Source organism: Chionomys nivalis, chromosome 5, assembly GCF_950005125.1.
Source record: "Chionomys nivalis chromosome 5, mChiNiv1.1, whole genome shotgun sequence".
Taxonomy (NCBI): Eukaryota; Metazoa; Chordata; class Mammalia; order Rodentia; family Cricetidae; genus Chionomys; species Chionomys nivalis.
The window spans coordinates 69483838-69502765 of record NC_080090.1 but is presented as its reverse complement, the minus strand read 5'-3'; the positions used below and the strand labels follow the sequence as shown (position 1 = coordinate 69502765).

The 18928-nt window shown below is 39.1% G+C and overlaps 1 protein-coding gene across 5 annotated transcripts in view; it reads right to left on the bottom strand.

The window, feature by feature from the left end:
* Positions 1–524: 524 nt before the first annotated feature.
* Swt1 (SWT1 RNA endoribonuclease homolog) overlaps positions 525–18928 on the bottom strand; it is an 80898-nt gene continuing 62494 nt past the window's right edge. For 3 of the 5 annotated variants that reach the window (XM_057770581.1, XM_057770582.1, XM_057770584.1), the window contains 3 exons: positions 18106–18172; positions 12455–12519; positions 525–1404 (listed from right to left, as the gene is read on the bottom strand). In XM_057770581.1, the coding sequence (XP_057626564.1) occupies positions 1278–1404; positions 12455–12519; positions 18106–18172 (259 nt within the window). In that variant the 3' untranslated portion in view covers positions 525–1277. The remainder of the gene's footprint in view (positions 1405–12454; positions 12520–18105; positions 18173–18928) is intronic. The other 2 variants (XM_057770586.1, XM_057770585.1) reach the window with 2 other exon arrangements.

The following is an 18928-nucleotide window of genomic DNA, read 5'->3' as shown; positions in this document are numbered from 1 at the left end:
TACTTTCGAGATAGTGTCTGGCCAGTGAGCTCTGGGAGTCTTAACTGTCTCTGCCTCCATAGCATGAGGATTATAGGCAGATGCTGCTTTGCCTGGCTCTTTATATGGAAGTTGGGAATCTAAATTCAGATCCTCATGCTTCACAGCAAGCAACACGGTAGTGCATGCCTGTAATGCTAGCCTTAATGAGACCAAAGCAGGAAAAGTGCCATAAACTCAAGGTCAAACTGACCTGTCAGGCCAGCCATAGGTGTAGTCTATCAGTCTTAAAAACCAAGGAAGACCTGACATGCTGACTCTCCTAGCCATCGAGAGACTCATGGTCCTGCTACAACAGTCAACTGTCCACAAACCAATACATGGGATTTTTTCACCCTGCAAACATAAAAAACAGGATTTGCTCAGCAGATCCTGCACCACTACTACATATCCAGAATCAATTATTTTTACTGGAAAGACTCACTTTTATAATCATACCTTATACTCATTTCAGAAAGTATTTGGAAGTAAACTGAAAAGCAAAATATTACTAAAATAAGTTATTTATTGTTATTTAAAAATAAACATTATAGAATATCAAATTTGACTTAATCTAATATATTAACAAAAACATAATACACTTCAGTAAACAAGGATTTCCAACTTAATGTATAACTAAGTCAATTAAACACTTGAGTTTTAGGTAGGGGCAAAGAGCAGCCACTGCCATCTAATTCCCCAAATCCATACTGCTTCATATTTAAGGGGCAACCTCCGAGGAGGTTCTTCCCCATTGGAAATGCGCAGAAAAATGACACAACCCCCAAAGCAGCTACAGAGGAGAAGGTGCTAGATCAAAATTCTACTTCATATCCCTGAAGGTGGTGGTGGTTTTTCCCACCAGTTTTATAGAAATGGCAGTTTGTTCATGAAAGCAGCCCATTCATGGAATGTTGTAGCATGGTCATGTCTTCAATCTTAGGGCTTGGCAGTGTCTGGTCACATGCCCACATTCAGAGGAGAGATGCTAAGGCTGTGGGCTGCCATCATGTCACAGTGATTCCTGCCTCAGGAACACTAAGAAGATGGCTCTCTTCTCTTTAGAGGTAGAAGTATTGTCAACTCCAGAAGAGCTAGGTCTACAGTTTACCCTACATTGGATTCAATGAGATGGTCAATAAAACTTTTTTCTTTCTGTGAAAGATTTTTTGTAATTATCCTACATTTGGTTCAACAAAGCAACCAGTTTGAAAGTTACTGGGTTACTCATGATGATAGATGTCATTCCTCCCAAGAACTTAAGTCCTGTTGAACATGTCTTCATACCATCCTCTGTTTTTGGCTTCCATACAGACAGATGCATGACACTGCTGCATGGTATATTCCATCTCAATCAGTTGGCGGCATCCAATGGTTAATTTTTCCCTAGGGGAAAAAAGAAATAGTAAATCACCAGAGGATAGTCAAAAATCCCAGGACTCCAGAGGCAGGGAGGTATCTGCAAGTTCCAGACAACTTATGCTATGTAACGAGTTCCACTTTAGCCAAGGCTACACACCCTTTCTCAACAAGTATTTATTTGTAACTGTATGTATACATGTATGTCTATGTGTAGGCTTATGCATATGGATGTAGTGCCCATAGAAGCTAGAAGAGGGTGTCAGATCCCCTGGGGGTCAAGTTACAGGTGGTTGTTGGCTGCTCAAGTTGAGTGCTGGCAACTGAACTCTAATCTTTTCCAAAAGCAATGAGACCCCTTAACCCCTGCACCATCTCTCCAGCCCACCCTAATTTTACCCCTGGACACCCAAGGTAGAAGGATAGTGTAACATGAGGGCTTGCTCTTGGAGTTTCTGTCCTGCCCAGTACCCCACACCCGGCAAGCCCCAAAGAAAATCACACAGAAAATCTGCATTACTTATAAACTGATTGGCCCATTAGTTCAGGCTACTTATTAACTCTTGTAGCTTATATTAACCCATTGTTCTTATCTATGCTAGCCACATGGCTCAGTACCTTTCTCAGCCAGGCAGGTTACATCTTGCTTCTTGGTGGTCTGGGCAGGAATGAGAGGAATGGGCTTCCTACAACTGGTGCCCAACGTGGATAACTGCATCCACAGAAAGCCTGAGAAAGCTTGGGAAACAATAGAGTAAAGCATGTTTTCTTGGTAGCAGCAATTTCTTGGGTCTGCTCTGCTTTCTAGAGGAAAACGCTCTCATTTAAGAGAGGCTTCCTGACTCAGCTTTAGCTACAAAACCCTGCAGCTCTTTAAGAGGTCCTGCCAAGAAACACTTAAATAGTGTTGATAAAAAGCAAACCGCATGTTTTTCGGTTTTCAGCTGTAGCAGGAAAAAAGATGCACCGTTTTAAAATGCTGGTTTTCTGGGCCATCCTGCCAGGGCAAACTCTGACGAAACATTTGAATGTGGTCTGTGAGTAGAACGCTGCAGCTTGCTTGCTGGCAGGGACCTTAAAACACCATAGAGTTGTGGCAATAAAAATAGCTACAGCTGGTACCTCTGCCATGAGGCCGGAAAGCTAAGGAATGGGATGGATCCAGCTGTCAAAGCCACGGCTTTAATCCTCTCCATAAAGACTAATGTGGTCAGAAAAAGAGAGATAAACAGTAAAGAGAGATTCAAAGACGAAGAAAACCTCTAAATGGTTTACAGTGTGTTAAAAATATATACAGGCTTTAAAAAAAGTTAAAGTCCTTAAAACTAAAAAATAAAGAGAGTAGTTTGGGTGTGGTGGTACACACCTTTAATCCCAACACTTGGGAGGCAGAGGTAGATTGACCTCTGTGACTTCAAGGTGTGGTAGCTCACACCTTTAATCCCAATGCCTGGGAGGCAGAGACAGACAGATCTCTGTGAGTTCAAGGACAGCCTGGTCTAGACAGTTATTCCAGGACAAAGATATACAGAGAACTTGTATCAAAAAGTCAAAAAATAAAAAGAAATAGAGGTTAAAGTAAAGCCACATAAAGATAAAAAATACACAGAGAATCTTGATACTGTATGTTAATATGCTCTCTTTGAATTGTTTGAAGGAAGGAGCAACAACTGCTAAAAGATATTTGCTTATAAGTGTGGCTGAATTAATCCAAGATAGGTATTTTAAAAATACCTTGATTTTAAAATTGTAGTCAAAAGGTATGTTACTTTGGAGAAGAGATTTTGTTTTTGTTTCCATAGGAAATGAGAGGCTGTAGATTCATTCTGAGTTAAGAAAAATCAGGTTTGATCAAGGAAGACCACCGGAGAAATCTCCGGTAGGAACAGATGGCCCGCTATCAGAGTTCACATCCAAAACAGATTCAAGACTGCTGCCTGAGATGATCAAGACTCACAGGATACTCCAGTCAGGACTTATATATTATAATTCTAAATTTTCTTTAGGTAACCAAAGATTATCAGCACCCCCAACCAGCCAGAAGTAGCCTGAAAAACTACGCCCACATTCCCCAAAAATGGACTATGGATATTTTCCTTTGTTTAAAAAAAAGAGGGGGGCCGGGCGGTGGTGGCGCACGCCTTTAATCCCAGCACTTGGGAGGCAGAGGCAGGTGAATCTCTGTGAGTTTGAGACCAGCCTGGTCTACAAGAGCTAGTTCCAGGACAGGCTCCAAAACCACAGAGAAACCCTGTCTCGAAAAACCAAAAAATAAATAAATAATAAAAAAAAGGGGGGGGAAGTGGTGCGGGAGAATTGTCTGTATTCTGTCAATCATGTTTTAAATAAACGCTGATTGGCCAGGCAGGAAGTAGAGGTGGGGCGATGAGAACAGGAGTGTTCTGGGAAGGAGGAAGCCCATTCCTCCCATTCCAGCCCAGACCACCGAGAGGCAAGATGTATCCTACCCAGCTGAAAGGTACCAAGCCATGTGGCTAACATAGATAAGAATAATGGGTTAATATAAGCTACAAGAGCTAATAAGAAGACTGAGCTAATGGACCAATTAGTTTTATAACTTATGGAGGTCTCTGTGTGATTTTTAGGGGGGGCTTGTCAGCTGTGCGGTACTGGGCGGGACAGAAACCCCAACAAACAGCCCCTCATGTTCCAGGAAAGAAGTGATTCTCCAAATTGTCCTCTGCCTTCACATGTGTGTTATGGTACACACACACACACACACAAACATATACACACACGTAATTCTTTTTAAAAAATTAGTTATACAAATGGGTGTGATGGCTCATGAGAGGCTAGAGCAAGAAAATCCTCAAATACTTAGTGAGTTCCAGACAAGCATGGACTACAGAATGCGCTCCTATCTCAAACAAAAAAAAATAAAAAAAGAATTGTAGATATTTACTTTATATGGTATGGTTTGAAATATGTATACATTACAGAATTGGCTTGGTTGAGGTATTTAACATACATTATGTCCCAAACATCTCTTGAACTACTACTCATAGCTGATGTTTTGTGTCCTTTACATCCACCGAATCTTTCAACCACTACCTCCAGGCCTGATACTCTACTGCCTGTTTTTTTGTTGTTGTTGTTGTTGTTGTTTTTTGTTGTTGTTTTTGGTTTTTTTCGAGACAGGGTTTTCTCTGTGGTTTTGGAGCCTGTCCTGGAACTAGCTCTTGTAGACCAGGCTGGTCTCGAACTCACAGAGATCTGCCTGCCTCTGCCTCCCGAGTGCTGGGATTAAAGGCGAGCGCTACCACCGCCCGGCGGATTCCACTATTTTGGCTCTGCACAAAAGCAAGCTCATACAGTATTTGTTTTTCTGCTATCATAAGACACTCAACATAATGGTGCCCAGGTCCATCCATATGTCTATAACAATAGGATTTCCTTCTTTTCAAAGGCTAAACAGTGTTCTAAAGAGCATTTTCTCTTATCTATTCCTTAGCTGGTAGGCATTTAGACTGATTCCATATCTGGTCTACTGTAACTGATGCTACACTGAACATGAAAGTGAAGAAATATTTTAAACATAGTATGTCCATTTCCCTTAGATATATTAAAAACTCTATTTGACAGTTCTGAGGATTAAAGCTAGACTTCAGCATGTGAGACAAGTGTTCCACGAGGCAATATTCTTAATATGTGACAATTTGAGAGAAGATACTCTTCTTAGCAAAGAGCACAGATTCTTAAATACTCAACTGAGATTTCCAGCTGTAATTCCTAGAATTCAAAAGTAAGAGTTCCCAAGGCAGACTTCTGTAAATAAGCAAAGTTGAATCTTTAAATAGAATACTGTGGGTTGAGCAGCCTAAGTTTCTACCTAACTCTGAAGGACCTCTAGCTTATGTTCAGATGTCATCGGGGACTAAGTAGCACTGCAGAACAGATGGCTATACTCTACTTCAGTTGGGGAGTTAAAGAAAGGTGAACTGTAAAGGGAGAACCCACTCCAGCAAACTTCTTCTGACCTAAGCATTCCCTCATCCCAAATAATAAAACCACTGCTGTAAGCCAACTAGCAATTAACTGAAAATTCATACTCTAAACCAAAGGGGAGATATGCCGGGAGTAGTGACACACACGTTTAATTCCAGCACTTGAGAGACAGAGACCAGTGGATCTATTTCACTTTGACACCAGTCTGGTCTCATAGTGAGTTCTAGGTCATCCAAGGCTACATAGTGAGATCCTGTCTCAAAATAAACAAAAAGTGTGGGAAAGCAGAAAGCCATACCTAATATACTCCATGCTTACATCATAATTTTTAAATTATTACTTTTTAAAAAAAGATTTATTTTTACTTATGTGTGTTGTGGAATATTTGTTTAACTAGGCAAAGATGTGTTACATTTGTTTAAGTTGCAGAATATTACTTTATGTGTAAGTGTGTTACATATGTTTATGCTGCCTTTGTTAACAATGTGTATGTTATACTGCATTTGCTTAACTATGTAAAGACATGTTGCTGTTTTACCTTGCTTGCCTAAGGCACCTGATTAGTCTAATAATGAGCTGAATGGCCAAGAGTTAGGTAGAGAAAGGATAGGCAGAATGGACAGGCAGGAAGAATAAGTAGGAGAAGCAATCTAGGCTATAGAGAAAAGAAAAGAATAAGGGAAAAAGAGAGGGACACACCCAGAGCTAGAAGCCAGAAGCCAGGCAGCTGCCAGCCATCCAGACAGAAGAAGCAGTGAAAGGAAGATATATACAGAAGAAAAGAAAGGTAAAAATCCCAAGACAAAACACAGATGAAGATAAACAGGTTAAGTTATAAGAGATAGTGGGGCCAGCATAAGATAAGGTCTTTTGCGGGAGGTCCTTCTGCTCCTCCAGCCAATAGCCGCTGAGATACCAGCCCATTGGGGCGTGGTCTCTCTCTTTAAAAAAGCGGCCACTTCCCTCCTCGCGCTCTCTTTGCTTCCTGCTCCGTTTCCAGCGACTAGACTCCTTCTTGATTGCGCAGAGGGCTGTTGTCTGGGACGGTGATCTGTAAGTTTTTTCCCCTTTAAATAAATACCACTCTATTAATCACAATTCCAAACTGGTGTGGGATTGTTTGTGACTTATGCCTTCATCTGGCGCCCCATGTTGGGCGCCATTCTGTTGTGGGGAGCTGCGGGCTGCGTTCCTGCTACCCGGTTCCTGGCCGCCTGGCTAGCTTATGCCCCAAAATAACAACACGGAAACTGTATTCTTTTAAACACTGCCTGGCCCATTATATCTAGCCTCTTCTTGGCTAATTCTCACGTATTAATTTAGCCCATTTCTAATAATCTGTGTAGCACCACGAGGTGCGCTTACCAGGAAAGATCTTAACCTGCGTCCATCCTGGGTTGGAGCTTCATCGCGTCTGCCCCAGAGAGGAGAGGAAATGGCGTCTCAGCTCACTTCCCTTCTTCCCAGCATTCTATTCTGTTTACTCCACCCACCTATGTTCTAACCTACCAGGGCCAAGCAGTTTCTTTATTAATTAACCAATGACTTTCTTCCATCATTAAGGTCAAGCATTTATAATTAATAAGTCTCATGTCATCATTTGGGAGCTGGTTGGTGGCCCAAAAGAAAAAAGAAACCTGCTACATTATGCGTATATGTTTATTCACGTGGGAGCCCAAAGGCCAGAGGAGAATATTGATGGAGTTAACAGGTAGTTGTAAGCAACCCAACCTAAGTTCTGGAAACAAAAATTCAGGTCCTCCAAAAGAGCAATGGTACTCTTAACTGCTGGGCCATCTTTTCAGTTCTAATTTACTTTTTTAAAAAACTTGAGATGAGGGGGCTGAAGAGATGGCTCAGTGGTTAAGAGCACTGGCTGCTCTTCCAGAGGTCCTGAGCTCAATTCCTAGCAACCACATGGTGGCTCACAACCATCTGTACTGAGATCTGGTGCCCTCTTCTGGCATGTAGGCAAACATGCAGAAAGAACACTATGCATTAAAAAAAAATAAATCTCTTTAGAAAATCTGTGATGAATCCAGTTGATCTGCCAAAAACTAATAGGGGCAAAATTATGAGACCCCTAATTTTAGAGCACTAAAACACTTTATTTAGCATATTTCTGTCTAATAGGTGGTCTCTGTACGTTCAGGAAGATTACTCAGTTATCCAGTACAATGTCTATGCATGTTAGGTATTCAAGATAGGGTAATTTTCTTCTTTACATTAAGAATGTCATGACTAGCCAGGTGTGGTGGCACATGCCTTTAATCCCAGCACTCAGAAGGTAGTGGCCAGTCTGGTCTACAAAGTGAGCTCCAGGACAGTCAGCTCTTATAGAGAGAAACCCAGTCTTCAAAGACAAAAAAAAAAAAAAAAAAAAAAGAATGTTATTACTTTCTTGGCTTCTAGGATGGCTCAGAGCTATGTCCATAGTGTTAGAAAGGACTACAGCTACCTCTCCTCCCACATGATGGATCCCTTGATAGAGGGTACTAAGGGAAAAAGAGCAAGTCAAAACGCAGGATTCCATGAGAGGAAGGAGAGACAACAAAAAGTAAATATGCCATATATGAGCTGCCCCTCTTCCTGAGGATGTGTGGCTTCTCAGAGAGTGACTAAAAACAATTTGTGGGTGGAGGATGGGAATGATGGACAGATGAGAGAATATGGAGAGGATTAACTTGATACTAAATGCCTTTCTAAAAAGCTGTATGGAAACTTATTACAGTGGAAGCTTCCTAAGATTACACGAGCAGCGTGCAGCCGGCACACACACACACACACACACACACACGTAAAAGAAATTTAAATAGAATTATCCTAACAAGATTACAACACCAAACTAGAGATTGTGCACTACCAGATAACCCACTACCAGGAATGGGTTGCTTCTTTTTCAGCTGTTAGCCAATGGGACCCAATAGACTGCCCCAGACACAATCAACTACTGGCACTGTTCTTGGTTACCCTCCAGAACTTGACAGTAAGATCCTATTGATGGAAACACCACATAATTGAGTCATAAACATGGAGAGATCAGGTACTGACCTGGAAGCTTTATCCAACTAGCTGGCTCTTACAGGGCTGGAAGGTGCTAGGCACACTACCAGAGGAGAAAAGTAATCATCAGTCTCACTCAGCCATAAACCCCCTGAGCTACAATAATAACTTGCCTGGCAAGATATGCCCACTGGTACAACAGTGGCATGAACGTTACAGGGTAGCCAATCAAATTCTGGCTGGATTTAAGGCCTGTTTCAGAAGATGGACCCACATCTAGCACTGTTAATGACACCAAGAACCTGTGACTTGATAGACGATAGGCCACTGGAGAAAACCTACTATTAGTAAGTCTGCTGAATGGGCACAGCATTAAAATGATTCCTAATGACTTATTGCTATACATAAATGCTTGTCTCAACCTTCATCAGAGAAGCTTAATGCAGGAGATGGTGATCACACAGAGAACCACAACGGTCAAGGTCAACATGCAGAGAGTCAGTCTTAAGAGGCACTGAGCCCTAAACAGGACATATATATCATACCTTCCCTTTAAGGCTAATGGATCTTTGAGGAAGAAGATGGGAAGACTGTAAGAACCAGAGATAGTAGCTGATGTCAAAGAAATGGTGTTTTCTATACATAACAGCAGGTGCACATAGGAACTCACAGAGATTGTGACAGCATAGACAAGACTTTCACAAGCTCAAGTCAGACAAAATCAAAGTATGCAGGGAGGGAGATATGGGCACATATAGTCTCATCCTTCCATGAGGAGTCATTGGCATTTGAGAGTTATAAGGAAAGGCAAAGCCAGTATTTAATTGTATGACCTCTATATTACCACATTCCATGGCAGGTCCTACACTCAAAGAGCAGTTGGTCAACCTATACTGGATTTGATGAGGAAAGAGGGAGGAGAGGGAGAGAGAAACACATAAAGTTCAGTGGGTAGGGAGGTAGGAGGGGTGAATATGATCAAAATAAATTGTATGAAATTCTCAAAGAATTAAAAAATATTATTTTAAAAAATTTTGGCTTTGAGTTACCCTAGGTCTATTTCCTATAATTAAAATTTTTGCTGCCAATTCTTTCCAACAACTGAAAAACAAAAAAGTTTTTCAAAAAAGTCTTGTACAAGGTTGGAAACAGCAGAGATGAAAATGTTTTCTTATAAAATTCTAAAAAAAAAAAAACCAACAAAAACGAAAAACGGCAGGTCGATATTCCTATCTTTGGTCATTTACTCTACATTTGAAAACAAAAGAACGTATCCTTCAGTAACCAAATCTATTTCTGTATCCTTCCTTTTCCTTCCCTTCCCTACCAGAGTTAGGAGGGGCTCCCTCTCCTCTTTAGCCTGGTGGTGCTGAGCTCCTTCCCTTCCTGTGAGTCAGTGTTCTGGCAACAACCACTCAGTTATTTCCTGCAGCAAGTTGTCAGTGCAAAAGGCTGCTGGGTATAGTTAGTGTGGTGATGGAGTTCCTGAGTTCCTTCCCTCAGGACTCACCTGGTGGACAGATAACCAGCCTCTGAATTCCATTCTCCAACACCTCCAGTGTGTCACATCCCTTGAGCACTCACTCACCTCTTGGTAACAGGGCCCTCACAAACATGAGAAGCAGCCAATTACATTTTTGGATACTCCCTAACTGCAAGGTGGTTCTTCCTCGGTGCCTATAAAAGCCATTTATCTGAGCCCAAGTTAAAATGAAAACTATTTCTACTTTCTTCCTCTGATAGTCTTATTAAGTTGCTACACCTTGGCTTAAATATGTGATCTTCATGTCTCAGCCTTCTAAGCAGCTGAGATTACAGGTATGCACCACACCTACCTAACACTCTAGAGTTCTAAGTTCACATAGAACAGATAGATATGGCCCATATTTTTGGACACAATCATCTATAAAGATAGATGGTGATGCATGTCCACAGTCCCAACTACTACAGAGGCTCAGACAAGAGGACTTGCTGGCCCTTACAAGTTTAAAACCAGTCTGGGCAATACAGTAAGACTTTGCCTCAGAGAAATAAAAAAAATCACACATGCATACATGAAAAAATCTTGAGGTTGAACATTTGAAAAATCACTTTAAACTATACAGTTGATAAATTAACATAGGCTTTATATATATATGAAATATTTTGTACCAATAAAAGTTAAAAAAAATATAATAGTAAGAGGGGTTGGGAGACAACTTTGTTACCATGCTTGCCATGAAAACACGAGGGCTTGAATTCAGACTTCCAGCTTCCACATGAAAAGCCAAGCATAGCAGCATCTGCCTATTATTCTCATGCTATGGGGGCAGAGATAGGCAGATTTCTGGAGCTTAGTTGCCAGACACTATCTCAAAAATAAGGTGGAGAGAGATTGAAGAAGAGAGCCGACCTCCACTGCTGGCCTCTATGAGCTTACACATTAATGTTAACATAGACACACACATACACACCATAAAAAACGAGTTTGCCCTCACACAGTGATAGTAAGCAGGGTAAAAGTTTGTTATAGATATGCTGGGGGACATTATTTATTACAGCAGATGACCATATTCAAGGTGTCAACCTACTAGTTTTCTGATGGACGAATCTCGTTTTGCAAGGCCTGCGAGAAATATAGAGTTCCGAATATCTTTTGCTTCTGTCTGTAATTTTACAAGTGCTAAATTGTATTCTTTCCCTAGTGGCTATGAGGAATTCCCCACAGCCTGTATCTAATGTATGTGTATCTCATGAATACAATCCTGATCTACTGGACATTTTATCTGTAGATTATCAAAAAGGTCCTTAGCTGTATTGTCGAATTGATACTAACACAGCCTATACAGAGTCTTGATAATAAATACAAAAAGATGCTACTCAAATCAGGGGTTATAAGTTTCTATTAAGCACTTGAGAGGCAGAGGCAGGTGGATCTCTGTGAGTTCAAGGCCAGCCTGGTCTCCAAGAGCTAGTTCCAGGACAGGCTCCAAAGTTACAGAGAAACCCTGTCACGAAAAACAAAAACAAACAAACAAAAAGAGCCATCAACTGACATAACTTCAAAGTAGCTTTAGGTCAGACCAGTTGCCTTGCTAATGGGTTTTAAGATAAACTATTCACAGAAAAGAAAAATCTTATTTACAAGAACACATAGCCAGCTGTCTGATTTGTTCAGTCAAGGTAAATAATGCAAAGCAACTCAATTGTGATGCCAGGTCTAGCTGATAACCTAGGATGGTAATTAACTTTCTATACAACTTCCCAATCCTGGTTTTACTGGCCTTTGTTCAGATACCATGGGAAAAGATTCTCTAACTGGCCAGGGCTACAAAATACAAACTAACTTCATGGCCCTAGGAGTTACAAGTTTTCCTTTTTTATGGTCAAGGGTTACATGCAGGACAGAAAAATACATTTTGATATTTAAAACACTTTTAATGTCATTGTGCCTTGGAGAGTGCCGCCTGAGTGACCCCGCCCTCTGCCCTGCAGCTCATGGCACAGTGGTTCAGCTCCAACAATCTGCACTCTGACAACACATTGCTCTTTGCAAACAGTCTCCAGCCCAACAAAGTCCAGCCTTTCACAACCACTAACCACAGACTGTTAGTTTAAAATGTTTATACATCTAGAAGTATAGGATATAGCACACAATTTCCTTATTTCTTTTAGTCTCCTTAGTAGTTTAGTTTTATAAGGCTACCTCTATAGATAACAAAAAGATTTCTCCCTTTGCAGCTGCGGGTTACCCATTAGTTAGGAAGCTGACTGAGTGAAATGCTTCTTCTTTGCTATGTGACAATTTATCTGGATTTATTGTACTGTGAGCTGTTGGAACGACTCTGTTTCTTATCATTTACTTAAGAAATAGTATATGACCTCAGATGTAATGCCTAAAAGACTTTGTGGATCTTTATAAGCTGTAAAGAACAAAGAGAGATGGCAGAATTAACATGGGAGAATAAAGAGTGACACCATCAGGAAAGTGTGCTTTTCCCCCCTAAAAAAACCTTAGGTAGAAATGCTGACTCCGTGGCTTTCTCTCAAAACCCTGGGTGTGGTCTAGGAGCTGGCTCTCCATAGTCAGAGTTATAGATATCTCATTATCACATATAGATGTGCTTACCGATACTCAGTCTGAGAAACACAATCATAAAGTTCCTGGGCAGTAAATCTGACATTTTTGCTTACCTGAAAAGAACCAAAATACAGTTATTAAGGAGATATGTTAAACCAAATGAGCAATGAAAGCACAATTAAAATGGGGCATATTCTGAGAGCGGGATATCAGATCTTCAGTCACCACCTAAATGAAAACTAAGACAGGAATAGGAAGAAGTTTGGTGACCAAAATGTTAACACTGAAGTATGTGTAAACGTTAGTCCTATTATTACAACTCAATCTAGTCCCAGAACTAGAAACAGTAGAAACAAGATGGATCCAAATTAACAGGAATCTTTAAAAAGCACATGACTTTGGCATTCAATTGTACAGAAAAAATACTGTAAGCTGCGTGGAAAGGTCTGATTAGGAAAAGGTTGGACTCACAGGTAATTCTGCCCCTCCCTCTTTTCTTCCCCATCATTCCTTCCTTCCTTCATTTCATTCATACATTCCTTTTCTTCCTCTCTCCCTACTTCCTTATGGCTCTAGGAATCAAACTCAGAGTTTTATACAAGCTAAGCAAATACTGAACCTAGAGCTACACTCTAGCCCATAGACACTTCCTAAAAACCTGTATTTTAAAGTGTTACCCAAATACATAATTTATAAAACCACAAATACAAGAGTCCATCATTCAAACTCTTGTACACCTGAAACACAAAATGAAAGAATCTTGTTTTATTTTATTTTATCATTAGTGTGTGAACAACTATCAGGGTAAGAGGACAATTTTGAGAGTCAGTTCTCTCCTTTTGATGTGGGTTCCAGGAATGAAACTTACATGACCAGGCTTGCACAGCAAGTTGTCCTAGAATCTTTATTTCTTAAAACTCCCTATTTCTGATGCAGACAATGTTGTATTTTTTAAAAAGTTTTTTTAATTAATGATGTATACAGTGTTCTCTCTATGTATCCCTGCCCACCAGAAGAGGATACCAGATCTCATTACAGATGGCTGTGAGCCATCATGTGGTTGCTGGGAATTGAATTCAGATCCTCTGGAAGAACAGTCAGTGCTCTTAACCTCTGAGCCATCTCCCCAGCCCAACAATGGTGTATTTATGTACAAGGAAGAAATTTGTATCGGGAAATTTTATGTGTCTTTTTGGTTTTGGTGCTAGAGACTGAACCCAGGGCCTTACTAGCCAAGTACACCCAATGAGATAGACACCTGCCCACAGAATTTCATTTTTAAAGGTGTACCTAAGTTGTTCTTAATTCGTAATCCTCCATCTTCTTCAGCAAACTGCCCACCAGTAGGTGTCACTTCAGTGGGTGGTAAATTCAATAAATAATATAGTACTATTTAAAATTTCAGAAATCTGGAACTAGTGGAGAGAAACTCAATAAAACTATATTCTATTCAATTATTTTCAAAACTATATAAAGAGCTTCAGATGCAGCTCACTGTACAATATCCAGCATTGTAAAAGAAGCTTGAGTTCTACTAGCTAGTCCATATTTTCAGTGGGGAAAAATATCCCTATTCTGATTCACTTAATATTACTTTAAAGGTTCTTATATCATACAAATGATCAATAAAGATCAGGGTATTAGTTATTTGAAAAATTCTGTAACTTTCTTCAATGTTTTCTTACGATATTACCTATACTTTTGAAGAAATACTTCATTTATTCTAAGTTAAATTCTATAAAATTTTTAAATACAATTATTTTAGAGCTTGGGGGTGTAGCTTACTGGTCGAATGCTCACCTACCATGCATAAGGCCCAGGGTTTGATCTCAAATACTGTCAAAATACACGAGAGGGATATAGGTATCTTTAGTTTATAAATATACATACTTTTTAAAAGTTAATACTAGTATTTTTCCTAAAATGAGGATCATGTGTCTATATATTAAATTTCTAGTAATACATATATTTAATATTATACTTAATGACTGATGAAATTGGTATATAGTGTATCATTTTTTTTTTTGGTTTTTCGAGACAGGGTTTCTCTGTGGTTTTGGAGCCTGTCCTGGAACTAGCTCTTGTAGACCAGGCTGGTCTCGAACTCACAGAGATCTGCCTGCCTCTGCCTTCCAAGTGCTGGGATTAAAGGCGTAGTGTATCATAATTTTATGTGATTTATAATTCTTTAATTTTGTGCACGTGTATCTACGTGTGTGTGTGCACAAGTGGGTACATATGTGTGAAGGCTAGAGGTTAACATTAATTATCTTCCTCAATGGCTCTCCCCTTTATATATTAAGGAAGCATCCTCACTTGAACCCAGATGGCCAACTTGCTCCCAGGATCCTATCACTGACTCACATGTTGGAATTACAAATGTGCTTCCATGCCAACCTGGTCCTGATATGGGTCCAGTTCTCAAGTTTGCATAGCAAGTGCTTTACCCACTGACCCATTTTTCCCAGTTTTTGTATTTAAGATTTACTTATTTTAAATCATGTATACAAATGTTTTGCTTATACACAAGAATGTGCATCATGTGCATGCTTGGTGCCCTCCAGAGGCCAAAAGAAGGTACTGGATTCCCTAGACCTAAAGTCACAGTTATGAATCACTATATAGGGTCCAAATCTTGGTCCTCTACAAAAGTAACTCTGGCTCTTAACTACTAAGTCATATCTCTCTGTCTCTCTCTGTCTCCCTCTGTCTCTGTCTCTCTCTGTCTCTCTGTCTCTCTCTCTCTTTCTCAGTCTACTAGGTTTTAGATTTGGGGGTTTTGTTGGTTTATTTGTTTTGGTTTTGATCTATCTGTCTGTTTTGAGATACTCACCATGTAGCCTTGACTGTCATGGAACTTGCTACACAGACCAGGCTCTTCTTAAACTTGGAGATCCTCCTGACTCTGCCTTCTAGGAGCTGGAATTCCAGGCATGAGCTACCATACCCAGCCCTATAATTTTGTTTTAAAAATCATTTAAATTTTTTTTAAACATACATTTGGAATTAAACCATCATGAGTCTAGTTTTTCCTTTTGTGCATATTTTGCCCTTGCCCCACATGCCAGGACCAACAAGGTATAAATCCAGACAGACCATCAATGTCAACATGCTACAGATGTTTGATCATAAGAGAAAGAGAATAGTCTGTTTGGTTAGTGGTTGGGAGAGAAAAACATGATATAATAAGAACACACAATAATTCTTAAGTTTCAAAAAGATCTTATTTTAAAAAGTACCTAGAACTACCCTTTAATTTTTAAAATCAACCATTCCCATATACTCAGAGATTCAATATAAATAAAGGCAACATGACTCCACATTAAGTTAAGCAACTTATAAAGCACATAGTTAGCTTACTAATAAAAATTAAAGCGCAAGTTCATGAAGTCTATACTCATTAATTTCAACTATTAAGACATTTTTTCTTTACTCATTTGGAGGCATTTTAAATTACTCTGTTACATTTCTATGTATGAATACATTATATATATATTATGTATCTTTGTATGAGTGTGACAGTCTTATGTAATACATAATACAGATCAGACTCAAACTCACTATGTAGCTGAGGATGACCTTGAACTCTTGATTCTCCTGCTCTTCCCAAATGCTGCACTATGTTACCACATGTGGCTGTAAATGCACAATTTTAAATTCCAAAGAACAAATAACTAAATGGTGTCTTGCCCAGCTTCTTACTAGGTTGTTAATGGACAATATGCCATACAAAAAGTTACATGAAGAACTAACCATGCATGAAAGTAAAGAAATATATTCAAGGAAGTTTGACTCCCTATAATGTGAAGCCCCAGCATGTGCTGCTCCTTCACTGAGATCATTTATAATTATAGCACATAAACTAGGAGTGGTGTACACACCAATAACCCGAGTACTCAGGAAGGTGAGGTAAAATGACCAGGGTTTAAGAACAGTCTGAACTACATAGTACATTTCAGGCTGGCCCAAGCTTTAGCACAAAACCCTGTCTCAAAAGCAAACAGGACCTGGAGAGATGACTCAGCGGTTAAGAGCATTTGATGCTGTTCCAGAGGACTCAGGTTCAATTCCCAGCATCCACATGACAGCTCACAACTACCTGTAACTCCAGTTCTAGGGAATCTGACACCCTCGCACAGACACATAAGCAAACACCAATGCACATAATAAAATAAATTTAAGAAAACAAACAAACAAACGCACAACAAAAGACACCATATACACATAAAATTGAGAGACAGGATAAAAAATAGCAGCAGAGAGCTTTTAACAAACAGGAATTAGGGCTGGAGAGATGGTTCAGCAGTTAAAAGCACTGGCTGCTTGTTCAAAGGTTCTAAGTTAAATTCCCAGCAACCACATGGTGGCTCACAACCATCTATAATGCGATCTGATGTCCTCTTCTGGCCTACAGGTATACATGCAGGCAGAAACAACACTGTATACATAATAAATAAATAAATCTTTAAAAAAAAACCCAGAAATTAGAAATCAATAGAGAACTGTCCTTGGATCAGCAATGATGAGGAAAACATGGAGGTCAATGTAGAAGACACACTGCAACCTCATTTCAGTTCTTAGTCGAGGGTCTATGCCGTTACTGAGTAGAAAATTGAATCATATTTTCCTTGAAGAAATGGCTCCTCTTCTCTGGAGACCATTTTAGATGGGTGAACAGGGTAGGGCGGTACAATATTTATAGTTGTCATAATGGCTGGGATAGCTCCACGCACTTAGTACTTAAGGAGCTAGGATATAGAACATCTTGCATTCATCCCACAATGAAGCAATGGCCTGCCTAAGATACTAAGTTCCTCAATGAGAAAGAATTCTGTGCTGAAACAGTATATTTCAGGACTCTATTGTAATTTCACTTATGGAACAAGATAAAAATTGGTTATGTTATCGGTAAGGAATAGATTGGAGAAGATACAGATGAACAAATGCAGCAAGCGACTATACAACATGAAGACTATAGTTAATAACATCGTTAAATTTAGGATTGTTTTGCTAAAAAGGTAGATTTTAATTTTATTGCCAATTAAAGGGGATATTATACAAGATGGTGGTTCTGTTTATTTACTTGAATGTAATAACTACTTGTTTTTTAAGATAAAAACTTTTAGAGTGTGGGTATGTGCATTTGTGCACACAAACACCCACAGAGGCCAGAAAAAGGCACTGGATCTCCTGGAACTGGAGAATTAACAGGCAGTTATGAACTGTCTGTCCTATAAGCAATATATGCTGTTAAAAGCTGAGCCCCACATCCATCCCCTTTTGTTTATTTTTTGTTTTGTTTTGTTTTTTGAGACAAGATTTCTCACAGCCCAGGCTAACTTGGTACTTACTACGTAGCCCATAGTAGTCTCTAAATCACAACAATTTTCCTGCCTTAGCCTCCTGAGTCCTGAGATTACAGGCATGAGCTATCATGTCCTACAAAACATTATCCTGTATATCTTAAATATATACATTTTTTTAAACAGGTAGAAAAACAAATGTCATTGGCAAATTTTTATGACACTCTCAAGTTTTAATTTAGGCCAGTCTGTATAAAACAGGAAGATCCTACATCAAAAAAATTTCATTTAAAGAAAATACCAATAGCAATCTTATTATTATTATTATTAAATATAGTACTTATATTCAAACAACATAAATATTATGTGAATAATATATAAATATTTTTTTCATACCTCATACTTGACTAGGAAGTTATAGAGAGTCTCAACATCTTGGAAATTACTATTAGGAGCTAAAATTCTAAAAAAAAAAAAATACATTAACAAAAGAACCATGGAAATTAATTTTTAAAGACCTTTTATTTTCTCCTTCAAACTTACACATATGCATGATTATTACGTTTATTCAAACCATTAACTTAATTCAACTAAGATTAATTCATTAAAGTATTTCAGCTACTTTAATATCTATACATTAGCTATCACAAACATTCTTCTTTTAGTCTGCTGATACAGTTTCATATAGACCAGACTGTCCTCAAACTGGAAATATAGCCAAGGCTGGCCCTGAAAACCTAATTGCTCTGCCTCCACCTCTCAAATACTGAGATTATAGGGCTGTGCCACTGGACCTACCTGCCATAAACATTCTTACATGTGAAATTATAATTCACATATTACATTATAACAACGCATAGTTCTCAAAAGGTAGACAGAAATGTAAATTTATACTCCCTATCTTTTAACTGCAGATTTCTTTCTATAATGTTTAGCCAGTTCAAACAGACAACAAATAAAACTAACAGACACATAAAAAGATTGTAGCCATTAGCATTTTAAAGTTTAGTTTCTTGAGTTCTTTATATATTTTGGTGATCAGACCTTTGTCTGTTGCAGTGTTGGTGAAGATCTTCTCCCAGTCAGTGGGTTGCCTTTTTGTCTTAGTGACAGTGTCCTTTACTAAACTTTAAAATGCTAATGAACCCAATAAAAAAATGGGGCACTGATCTGAACAGAGAATTCTCAACAGAAGAAATTCAAATGGCCAAAAGACACC